Raw genomic sequence first — 12,968 nt, 5'->3', positions numbered from 1 at the left:
GAAGAAAGTTCAATAACAACGGGGCAGGTAGAGCGCATGAAATGGAAATTGAAAGAACAATTAAATGAAAGAAATATTGTATGTGATAATGGATTTAGTTCACAAGTCTTGCTCAAATAGTTCTCCCCTATGTCGAATACCTGCTGGAACCTGCTTCCTTACTTCTGTTTTAGTTACCCTGGAAGTGAAAGATAGTCGCATTTCTTGAGCGGCATCGATGATTCTTTGTCCACGGAACATACTGTTGCCTAAACCAAGGCCTTCATGTGCCCCCCCCCCCCCAAATCGACAGTAGTCAAGTCGGTGAAAGGGAACATCATCAAGCAATGTCATCAGCTCATTTCTTAAAAATTCTTCCTAATTCTCGCCGTTTAAAGTTCGAGGAAAAAAGTAGGGTTCAATCAAATAGTTCCAATTACTCCCATCCATACATTCAGAGAAAAACGTCTTTGTGAACCTGTTGGTTGCACTTTTCCAGGGTTTTGTTTGTGCTTTTGGTGTCCAAAAATGAAGATTATGGTAGTTGGTAATACTATCGAGTCATCTTACGGCAGTGACTGGACGCAACTTTTCCAAGACAGGGGAGGGTCAATCCCGTGGCTTGCAAGGTTGACTCCTGTTGATTTTTAGGCCTTGGTTTACGCAACACCAGTGCGTTCTGTGGAAAATCTCATTATGATCAGGAGACACTCACACAAAAAACACCGATGCATAGCCCGGAATTTGTAGTGCACTGTGCTAACCATTCCGCCACAGAGTTTGGCAAGAGGAGTCAACGATATATGTCAGTGGAGGGCTAACAACCTTCTCCAGGGAATGAAATTTTTCTTGTGTCTTTAATTGAACCACACGTTCATGGTATATTTATTGCCAGTTTTAGAAGTTCTGGGGGGGGGGGGGAGAGGTTGAACGGCTGAATTTTGGACTTCATAGGATGGGGGATCGAGATATGTTGCCCAGAGTATTTTGACATTATCGTTATGTGGCCCTACTCACAAATTGAGTTTGACATCCAAGTCCTCGTTGAAGTTTGTGATGCTTTACTTTCCAACTAGCTAAATCTTACATAGCATAGAAGCTAAGTGAGTTGCTTCTAGTTTTATAATTTGCTCTATAGTTTCAGTGTATGTCAAATTTATGTTGAAGGTATGTGCGAGGGAAAGCATGCAACCACCCTGCATCACTTACTACCTTCCAGCACGGACGTCCGCAGGATTTTATCCAGGAAGGTAATTTTATTCGCAGGGGGTAATGAGGTTATCTTTTCCCAATAGTACTGTTGAACCCCCATCCCCCAAATCTGCAACTCCCTGATATTCTGAAATGAACATTACATGTAGGAAATATATAATTTTAGGTTGACAGTCACTGCCTCCCCTCCCCTTTTCCAGATGGCCATGCCCTCAAGCAAACCAAACTAGGCTACTAAATAAAATGCCCTTTCAACTAAATTACACATTTGGGTATGGTACCTCTGGTCACACTGTGTGCCAAAAAACATTGCTCCTCTCTGCTTCTGTAAAACAACACTGCATACATTGTTACTGCATACAAAGTAAGAAATGTCCATATCAAATTAGATGCCAAACAACAATTAAAATCTCCTCTCTATTTACACTGCACTAAGTATGCAACAATGCCAAAAAGACACACAGTGTGTCTCAAAGTAGGGCTCCACACATTCTTGATTTATGCTACACTGACGCTGACGTAATGTCTTTGTCGCCCCCTCTCTGGACTGCTCCCAAGTACCCATTGATTGAAGGCTGAGTGAACCCCAGAGGAGGTAACATTTCAACCAGAAAATATGGCATCGTTAAGTTCTTCAATTCTTTCATTTTTGTCATTATCATATGTAAAACTGTAATACATATCAACAAGGAAAAGTAATACCGTATTCATATTAGATTTCAAATAATATTGCATAACTTTTCTTGGAAAAAAATTGACCTTTTCAAAATGTGTTTGCTAAAAATAATAACAATAAATGTATTGTTTTGCCATTTCAATGTGTTATACATTCACATACATACAGGGTGTTTCTATGACCTTGAATCGAACTGGTGGGGTGTATGGAGACAGACCCAAGTGCCAATATGAGATATGGAACCCCCTTCTAGAAACGTGTCATTAAAAAGTTATAAGTCAAAACTAGTTGTGGCTGCATATGACAGTGGAATAAGACAACTGAAAGATCCAGCTGGTAGATTTAATATGTACATTACGAGGGTCACTATTTATATTTTGAGCCTAACAATGAAAAAACAGGAATTTGGCATTGAAACCTGCTAGATTGTTTTTTGAAGTATTCTCCTTTATGGTCAATACACTTTTGCATTCGTTCGAACCATTTGTCAAAGCAGTTTTTCCAATCTTCTTGAGACACCTCCATAATATGATTTTTGAACGCATCAACCGTGTCTTCCGCCGACGAAAATCGTTGTCCACGCAATTTATTCTTGACATTCGGGAACAAGAAGAAGTCATTGGGTGCCAAATCAGGACTCTACGGCGGATGACCCATCAATTCGATTTTTTGACTGTTCATAAAATCGGTTGTTAGACGAGATGTGTGACAGCTGGCATTGTCTTGATGAAGAATGATCCGACGGCGTTTGTTTGTTTTCCGTATATGACCGAAGACCTCTGGCAAACAAATTGTTGTGTACCATTCAGAGTTGACCATTCTACGTTCCTCACAGTTGCCACATGGCCAGTTTTCCCGAAAAAACAGGCGACCATTTGTTTCGATGTGCTTCGAGCGCGAACAACTTTTGTTGGATTGGGTTCATCTTGAAACACCCATACAGTCGACTGCTATTTACCTTCCGGCTCATATGCATATATCCATGATTCGTCACCTGTTACAATCTTATATACGTCTTTTGAAGCACCACGATTGTATTTATTGAGCATTTGTTTGCACCAATTGACGCAAGCGTCTTTTTCAGTTTTTGTCAAATTGTGTGGGATCCAACGAGAACATACCTTTCTCACAGCTAAATGATCATGTAATATTTTATATATGCTGGTGGAACTAATGCCTATGGTTGCCTCAATCTCACAGTATGTCACATGACGATCTTGCAGTATTAGGTTTTGCACAGCATCAATGTTTTCTTCAACAACAACTGATTTTGGACGACCTTCGCGAATCTCGTCGGTGAGCGAATGGCGGCCACGATTAAATTCGTTATACCAGCGTTTCACAGTGGCAAAGGATGGGGCTTCATCGCCAAATGTGCAAGTAAGTTGATCGATGCACTCTTGTCTTGATAATTCACGTTGAAAATCGTAAAAAATCATCGCACGAAAATGTTCAGGAGTTAATTCCATTTTATTGTTGTCGCGCAATCTCCAAGGCAACATAAACAACACAAATCAAGCTATTGACAAAACACTTGAAGTACGTTATGGTCAATAATGCCAGACGATTCCGTGCAAACGTCAAATCGTGCCTAACTTCAATCAGTGTTGCCAAGGCTCAAAATATAAATAGTGACCCTCGTACTACAGCATATTACATCTACATAACTAACTAAGGTTCATGGCTGCAGCAACACAGGCCTTCCATCTGTCCCTATCCTGAGCAAGATCTATATACTTTTTTCCATCCCTACCATTTCCTTTAGGTCCATCTCAACGTTGTCCCTCCATCTTCGTCTTGGTCTTCCTACTGGTCGCTTACCATCAGGTTTCCCAACAAGTATCCTGTAAACTCTTCTTTCCTCTCCCATTCACCCCACATGGCCAGCCAACCTAAGTATTCTTGATTTAATCATTCTAATAATATCTGGACATGAATACAAATTATGGAACCTTCTCCACTCACCTGTCCCCTCATCCCTTTTAGGCCCAAATATTTTCCTAAGAATCTTATTTTCAAATACTCTCAATTTATGTTCCTCTGTCAATGTAAGGGACCAAGTTTCGCATCTATATAATATTACAGGCAAAATTACTGTTTTGTATAGTATAACTGTTAGTTTCTTAGATATTAAACAAGACGACAAAAGTATATGAAGAGAAAAGTAACATGCATTTCCTGAATTAAGCCTGCTATGTAAATTACTGCTATTTAATACCACTATATGTATTAAATCTACATATCCAACTTATTTCTCATTTGCCCACGTCATGCCAAGCTCAAATTTGTCACCTGTTAAAATATTTCTGAAGTACACAGTATTCATTTATAATTAAAAATTGTAGCTTTCGTTGCTGGTAACTAGAGAACACTTGTTCGATTCATTTATAATGTTTGTCAGAAAGTGAGTTTGAGTTAAAGCGGGAGCCATACGTTTACTGAATTTTGCCATTGCTAAATTTTTCAAAATTTCAGTAGCATATCCAATATTTCAAAAGTCACTTTCCAATTTGCCCAAAGCTGTAGCCAAATTCTTCAGGTTTTGTAACATTTCTTCAGTAGAATGCTTAATGGGTGGATCCATAACTTCCAAATTTATGGTTTGGTCAATACAAAATGTAGAATTATCGTTTGGCATTAAAAAAAATGATTTCTTATAAAATGGATGGAATAGAATTGCAAAAAAGACTGCTTTTTTTATTTTAAAAAAACAAACAGAAAATTTGGCTTTTTACTAATTATGGCTAACCTATTTCACTTGCAGCGTCAGTTAAGAGTTTTAGAGGTTCATGAAGTCATATTTTAGAACTACCTAAATAATTTTACATCCAAGAGACATGCATTGGCCGTTTCTGATAGTTACTAATTTGTTTTGCTGTATGTGAGTGTGTATTACCTACCCAATGGCATAGTGGTAACACTGTCATATAATCAGGGGGCACCAGATTTGAGTGGAGACATATTGCACAGTGATTCAGATTCCATTTTAAAACTGTAGGCCAAGTCCTACAAGTGTTAACTTCATAGAAACTTTCACATCCAACCATTGTCATCATATCATCCACCTTTTAGAAACTGAACATGATTTGGTTGTGCTCAAGTTGCATTCCTGTGATGCTACAATAAATGAAGCAAAAGTCAATATTAAACTAATAGATGTTTCAGGACAATTAAAAACTTTACTATTCACAATACGTATGCAGAACTACATGCATACGACTGGGTCAATTTTACCCAGATGACATTTTCGTAGGAATTTCACTATTTTAAAGAGCTGTAGTGGCAAAATATTATAGGTATCCCTCATTCAACATGTGTTTTTACTTTTGCACATCATTCACTAAAGTTGGTAATAAAATACCAATCTAATCTCAATATAATCCTCGCCTTCCAATAAGTTCGATGGCAGTAAATAACAGGGTTGGCCCGGCTGGACCCAGTCCAGTTTTCCCCATGTGTTTTTTTTTTCAGAAAATGTTGTAAATTATTGCTTTAAATAATTGTAAGGTTATAGAATTGTAAACATTTTGAGAAAACTTGTAAAATAAAAGCTTAGCCAAACTTATAATACTCAAAATAATTAATGTGGTGCAAGTCACAGCAGGTTTTTTCAGGATATTTTTCTCATATTATGCTAGAAATAAACTTTTAACAGAAATAATACGAACAAATAACAAAGAAACAAAATTCAAGAGGGTCTGAAATATTTAGATAAAACGTTTGAACAAACAAAGCTTATAATTTTGAAATGTGGTAGCACTTTAGATATCAGTCACTTCCGCATGTGCACAAGCCACATAGTTTCACCTGTGATGATCAACTTTTAAATATCTTTTTTCCATGAATAAAATATTACAAACAAGAATTGAGTAGTGAAATGTCGTGAAAGTAGAATGAAGGTAATTGTGGTATAATTAAACCAAACACTTTTGAAATGATTGATTTCATTTCTCAAAATTTAGTATGTGTGCAAATGTTCTGTTTTCTTTCCAATGCCTTTCACTGAGACAGTGACCCCTCCCTCCCTCCAGTTCAGTGCATTGATTGAACGTAATGGGTTGCTTGCCCATGTAGGATAAATGTCATTTGTGGTTAGGAGCTCTATGCCCAAGAAGTCTAGCACTCTCATAATCTACCACGATGCCTTTTTATCTTAAATATAGGAGATGTGGAGTACTCAAGTAAATACAATGCATACATATAGTTTCATATTTTGACCATTTTTGACATTTTCAAACCTTTTTACAGACTACAATTTCGAGTTTTGCGCATAAAACTTTCAGGAGCATTGTGACATTACTTGCACTGTAAATTCACAATAAAATTATTGAAACATAATGCACGATTTAGGAGGAGGATGGGTGGGGTGGATGGCCAAAGAAAGACAAGTCATATCTTTAGCTAGAAAACTTGACAGACTGCAATGTGACGTGAGTGAAATTGAACAATATGTTTCAAGATGGTGAATGAAAAACTGATTTTCCTCATGCTGCACGCATGCTCTATACCATGCTCTCTTTTTCCCCAAAATTGTCTACAATGCATTTTCAGAGTATAAGGAACTAAACTCAGTCATTGTAAATAATCCGTCGGTCTGCAATTTTGCAGTAAAACTTTTAATATTACATTTCATAGTTTAGGAGAGGAGTGGTGATAAAATCACAAACATACATTTTGCCATAAATGTAAACCTTTTGAGTTGCAATTTTTAGCGTTACAAGATAACTTAAAGGATTGGTGTCATATTGTATTTGAGAAAAATTTGTCACCATGTTTAAAGATGGTGGACGACAGACTGATTTACATGCCTTGCGAGAGCTTTAAGTTATGCAAATATTTGAGATTAGATTTTCGTAGATTAAGAAAACCAAGTCTCAGCTATGTTAGGACATTACTTGAGCTTGAAGTTTTTAATAAAAAAAACTGTAATATAGTGTGTGGTTTCAGAAGGGTCACCAAATTTGAGACCACGATATCTTTAGCAATTTTAGTTTTTAACCTGAAATTCAAGTCTCAAATAGATACACTCAGGGAATGATTTCATTTTTCATTTGCATTTGTTGAAAGTATTTCAAGATGGTGGATGAAAAATTGATTTTTCATATTCTGAGGTAGCTCCAAATTCTGATGCCACTTTCATTTTTCTGCCTAAACTACATTTTTGGACATTAAGATAACATACTTAAATATTTTAGGGCATTTCTTAAGTTATGGCTTGACAAATAATGTTTTTAACAATATAGTGCATATGTATGAGGGGCAGTCAAATGAAAAGCTAACACCCACCCTAAAACACATTCCTCGCAAAAGTTGGCAACACTGTTGTTACGTATCGGGACTGCCATCTGTAGGGTAGGAGAAATGCATAGTGAAAACGCACAGGTCCACACAGTTGCTTCGTCATTGCTCAGGAGTTGAGCGTAGTGAAAAGTGTGTTCGTCCAGCATTTGAAATGGAGGCAAGCAAAGCAAAGAAAAGAAGAGCAGAGAGGTGTGGTTTGTTTCTTGGTGGCTGAGGGTGCTGGAACACGCGAAATTCATTATCGCATGTCTGCAGTGTATGGCGTACACTGCAAGTCCCTAACAAGTGTGCAAGAGTGGCAGAAGAGATTCCGCGAAGGACGCACATTACTGCAAGACGATCCGCGCCCGGGACAGACCCATCGAGCCTTTACAACTGATGTGATTGCGAGGATCGATGGTCTGATCCGGGAAGACCGACGAATCACAGAGGAAGAAATTCATGTTCAGGTTGGCATTAGTCATGGCTCTGTGCATGCCATTATCAAAGATCGTCTGCAGTTATGAAAAATTTGCACGCAGTGTGTTCTGCATCAACTGACGGAGGGACAAAAGATTGACAGAATGACTGCATGTCTGAGTCATTTGCAGTGGTACCACAAGGAAGAGTATGCATTTCGTCCCCTGCCACCATTTTGAGCCAGCGAGCAAAGGGCAAAGCCAACAATAGAAACATGTCGATCCTCCCCCGCCAAAGAAATCCAAGGCTGTCCATACGAGTTCTGGTAAGGTCATGCTGAGCTTCTTTTTCGACTGCAAGGGCCCTCTGTTTGTCGACTTCCTAGAGTGTGGAGCCACAATCAATGTGCAGCGCTATGCAGACACGTTGCAGAAACTGCGCTGCACCATAAAGTCAAGATGCCCTGGAATGCTGTCGGATGGAATCATGCTTTTGCATGATAACGCCCATCTCCATACTTCCAATCTGGTGAGGAATAAGCTTCAGACATTTGGCTGGGAAACGTTTGTACATCCTCCGTACAGCCCTGATCTTTCCCCTTGTGACTTCCACATTTTTGGTGACCTGAAGAAAGACATTCGTGGACGTCGGTTTCATTCGGACGAGGAAGTGCAACAGTGGGTGAGGTTGTCGATCCGTCAGCGACCTACCTCTTTCTACAAGACTGGAATTGATTGTCTCGTCTCCCAGTGGGATAAATGTCTTAACACTTGTGGCAATTACTTTTGAATAAAACACACTCCATTGTCACTTTGTAGCAGGTGTTCAGTTTTCATTTGACTGCCCCTCATATGTTGGGATCCAAATGAGGGCCACTAATGTTTTGTCCATGTGAACTGTTATTTTCATAGCAACCAGATATTTGGGAGGATGGATACAGTATTCCATTTGGATGAAATCAGTCAAGACAACTAAATATGTCAGTCTTAAAATTTTGGCATTGTTAATACACAGAGGAGATATTTAAACTTGAAACAACCACAAAAATTATTGGAAAACACAACTGTGAGCAAACTGTATTCAAGCAGATTTAAAAGTGTGTGTGCAGCTACCGTTTGTTGTATAGTAGGTAAAGGTAAAGTTCCCCATGCATATCAAGGGTGGCTACTCACCGGGAATTCATTGAATTCTGGGAATTATGCATGAATAATTGGCTCCAGGAATTTTGCATGAATTCTTCGTGAATTTTATTCCGTAGACGTGAAAAATTGCAACATTTATTAAATCCATATCCCACTGAGGGTATCCCCGATGGTGCAGTGGTAGCATCGTCGCCTTTTAATCAAGGGGTTCCGGGTCCGATACCGGTGGAAGCACATAGTGGACTTAAAACACAAACTCAATCAATCAAACCATATTCCATTGAATTTATAAATGCTCTGAGGCAAGTTTTTAACCCATCAATTTTATTTTTATCGAGGAAGGAAAAGAAAGCTACGTGAAAGATAAAATTCTAGATCCGTTTATTGTCCTTTGTAGAACAAGGAAGATAGACGGAAGATTATTGCAAGATAATAAATATATCCTGAAGTTGAATAGGTAAATTTCAGCTTAAAATTCTTATACAATTAATAATTTTTCGTACACTAGTATATCCCGTAACATTAGTAATGTGTGTTTCTAGATGTATTTCGAGTCTGAATATGTGAAATCCAAAGGTAAACTCCACATCTTAAATGTAATATTTGAAATATACATATGGATACATTGGTATCACACAGACCCTTTATACTGTTAATACATTTGTGTGTGTATGTGTGTGGGTGGTGAGAAGTGGTAATATGTAAGGTTGAAAAAGAGAAAACATCTTCTGGTGACATTCAATTTTTGGAAAGTTTACCTTGAAAACTGGGAATTATACTTGAATTTTATCATGGTCCTACAATGGCCACCCTGATATAGTACTGCACCATGAAGGCACATTCAGGGGATATGGGGGTAGGGCGAGACATATTCATGATCTCGGCCATTTTGGAGGTGATGCGATCACAACCAAACTCCGGCTGTGAATGGTGTCCATTCACAGCGCAGAACAGTTATTTTGACAAAATCCTGTTTCCCTTCTGGCTGCTTTGGAGAAGTTGCCTGATCTTGCCCAAGCAGTATGCCTAATTGGTTGTTTGATCCCAAGTTCCTTCATAGGTAAATGCGGAAACAGAGGGTCACTGCCATAAAGGCAGTCCCTGCACCGACTGGAAAGGCATCTCCACTATAGGTGGCCAAAATACACCAGATCTTGTTCCATGACCAACTTTACTAAGTATTAAGCTTGAAAGGCAGAATACAAATATTTTATGCTTAATACAAATGTAAAGGAGTTCGGTAGGCTACTATGATTTTCATTCACAGACATAGTTCAAGAAAAAACTGTATCATCAAGGAAAGTCAGGTGGGAACTTTGACAAGGGTATTTAAATTTGCTTGCCATGAATCTCAATATGTACCAATATCTAATGATGGTCAAAGTATAGTAATGATCACATCACCTCCAATACAGTGCACAAAAGAGTTTTACCTGCATTTCTATATTTATTGATATGTTTGAGCATGAAGTATAAAATATGCCAAGCTGTGTAGGCCTTATAAAGGTAAAGGTTCCGAATGTTTAATGATTTTTCGTAAGCTATAAAGGAGAAATTAGAAAGTCTTTTGAAGCTTTGAGGAAGTAATTAACGCAGCTTAGAGTTCCACAAAGTACTATTTATCAGATAAAAATGTAGAAAGGAAGCAGTCATTCTTCTTGTCTGTTATCGCCATATTTCCAAACAAAGCTCACAGGTGTGTTCTGTTTAGGGGCGACTCATGATAAAATTTTCAGCCAAAGTTCCTTTAGTTTTATTGTGATTTCATCATGCTACGTATGCATTTTTTTACATGGTTTGATTTCAATTTATGGCTGTTAACACATACTGTGGTGGAGTTTTAGCGAAGGTTCAAATTTTGCATGAGAATCATTGCCAACATTCTATAATAATTAGCCTTTCTACTAGCAGAGTTTGAAAAAAAAAACATAAAATAATCGGAACCCTTAACAAATTTCCACTCAGGCAAGTTGGATTTTTGGCACCTCTTTATAAATAAATTCAAACAAATAACCACGCTTATGGAATCAGAAATAAGGTTTTTGGTACTAATCAAGACAGATGGCCCGGTTATGCACCCCAGGCATTCACCCAGCCTTCAAGATGTCCCTGATTATGCTCGAGACTGGATACCACATGATCAGCTGTTAGGGGCATTATTACAATGCTAAGCAAGTTTTCAGACTTGAAAAAATCTCCCAAATATTTTCTAAATGTAATGAAAGAAGCACAATAGCTTATTGAACGGTAAAAGTTCCGAAGAAAGGCACCCCTTTGCAACCCTCACTTCATGTGATGTTGATGGAAGAAGCAGTCTGTTTCACAAACCTTATGAAAATGGCTACTTGGGAAAAAAAAAAGCATAAAGTATGCACACATCATTCTCCAGAAAGCAGACAGGAAGTTATCACTAAGCTGATGATAAATGTCTGTTATATCGGAGACACATTAAAATCGGATATTTTGTGTTTCGGATGGTTTGTACTTTTACACGAAAATAACTTGCATTTTTACGAGTAATTCTTTTAGTTCCTTTCTTTCCTTACTTCCGTTGCGGAACATACAATATGGCACGTACAGCTGTGGATCATCGCGCCTCGTGCTTGTGTTTTGTCGATTTGGAGTGGGTATGCAGTGTTTCCACCTTCTTAACCGAAAAATACCTACTTTGCGTTCATTAGGTCATCACAAACCATTGACGAATAGGCCCAACACCCATTGACGATAGCCCCACGGACCATTTCCAGCAAGGTAAGGTATGCATAGTTAAAAAAAAAGGCACGTTTGGAAACACTGGAGAGACCGCATGACTTTCGACGCTTGTGCCATCTGCAGGTAAATAATGGAAACAAGGGCATAATGTTGTCGCTTTGCACAAAATGCAAGTTTATTATATCAAAAGTTCTTATTTCTTGTTGGGCAGTATTCTACGGTGAGAAAATAACTCCACGAACTTTCAAAATGATCCAGAAACTCATTTCCGTAAGTAGTTTCTTCTGTAAAAATGAAGAAATGTGTCTCCGATATAACAGACATTTACCAAGCTGATCAAGTATGTGTGTGTGGAATTACAATTTCAAGTGTGATCCGAATCACTATGTGCCTCTACTTGGTATCGAACCCGGGACCCCTTGGTTACAAAGAAACTACAAAAATTGTTAATGCATAAAAATTACAATAAATACGTCATTACATTTAAGGAAGATATACTGAACTCGTCATTTACTTAGGCGCATTATGAAAAATGTACCCCCATAGTTAACTGCAAGACCTACAATTAGTCAGAAAAAAAGTGTCATATTTCATCGTTGCACACCAGTGGTAACATGTCAGTCTTTCCGATGCCAAAACGAATATTGGAATGCCCGAATATTAGTTTTCATTGCTATGGTCATACATATGAAACATGAGTAATCTTTTTGAGAACTCACTACCCATAACTAACGATTTATCCAATAGATGAAATTTTGCGAAAGTCCATAATCTATCAAATAATGTACCGCCATGTCAACTACAAAAACAAATAACATAAGGCAACAGCATATTGAAAATTATTCGTATATTGTAACAAACCCATCAACATTTAATTACTTGTTTCACTCACAATGGTAAACAATAACAATGCGAGTCCTCATCTAATCACTCGACAGCCCATTTACGTGGTTATAACATTATATATAAACGTACAGTTAGATCAATGGAAGTATTAGGAAAATAAAATTGCACATACCTACGTTACTTTGGCCGAGCAATACACCAAGTCCAACAAAAGTCCACTTTTTCTCCCAACTTATCTCACCAGCCATTTTTACGACCACTTTTTACTTACACGGACATCATTTACGTCCATTACAGTACAAGTAACCCTACACGACTTAAGTAGAGACATCTCTCAGCGCTTCATCCAATTAAGTCTGCCAAAACTTTTCCGGTGGCGGCGCTAGCATAGGGTCCACTTGTTCGACATTTGGTTGCCATATAATAAACCATTGCCATTCCATTGCCTAAACTTTACATTCGAGCACGATTACATTGGGTATTCAAACATTATTTCCAACAAAATGAAGAGTTTCTTGTCTAAATCGACAATGAAAATATATTTTCAATTTTTTTTAGATAATGTAGCAAGTCATAATTTTCCAAAAATTACATTGCTTATGCACGAATAGAACTAAACTTGGTGTCATTTCAGGCTCTGTCCGAAAGGTACAAAGTACAGACTTGAAGTATGGTCTTGTGCGGAAGTGACGTCACCTAGT

General features: G+C 38.0%; 1 protein-coding gene across 1 annotated transcript in view; it reads right to left on the bottom strand.

Annotated features, from left to right (window-relative positions):
* Positions 1–12,571, bottom strand: part of tkv (serine/threonine receptor kinase thickveins) — a 62,873-nt gene extending 50,302 nt beyond the window's left edge. The window contains exon 1 of the mRNA XM_083141471.1: positions 12,440–12,571. Coding sequence (XP_082997597.1) covers positions 12,440–12,515 — 76 coding nt within the window. The 5' untranslated portion in view covers positions 12,516–12,571. The remainder of the gene's footprint in view (positions 1–12,439) is intronic.
* Positions 12,572–12,968: the final 397 nt, after the last annotated feature.

This window comes from Lepisma saccharinum, chromosome 20 (genome assembly GCF_977018435.1).
Source record: "Lepisma saccharinum chromosome 20, izLepSacc3.1, whole genome shotgun sequence".
Lineage (NCBI taxonomy): Eukaryota > Metazoa > Arthropoda > Insecta > Zygentoma > Lepismatidae > Lepisma > Lepisma saccharinum.
Note: the sequence above shows the minus strand (reverse complement) of the source record. Positions and strands in the feature narration are given on the sequence as shown.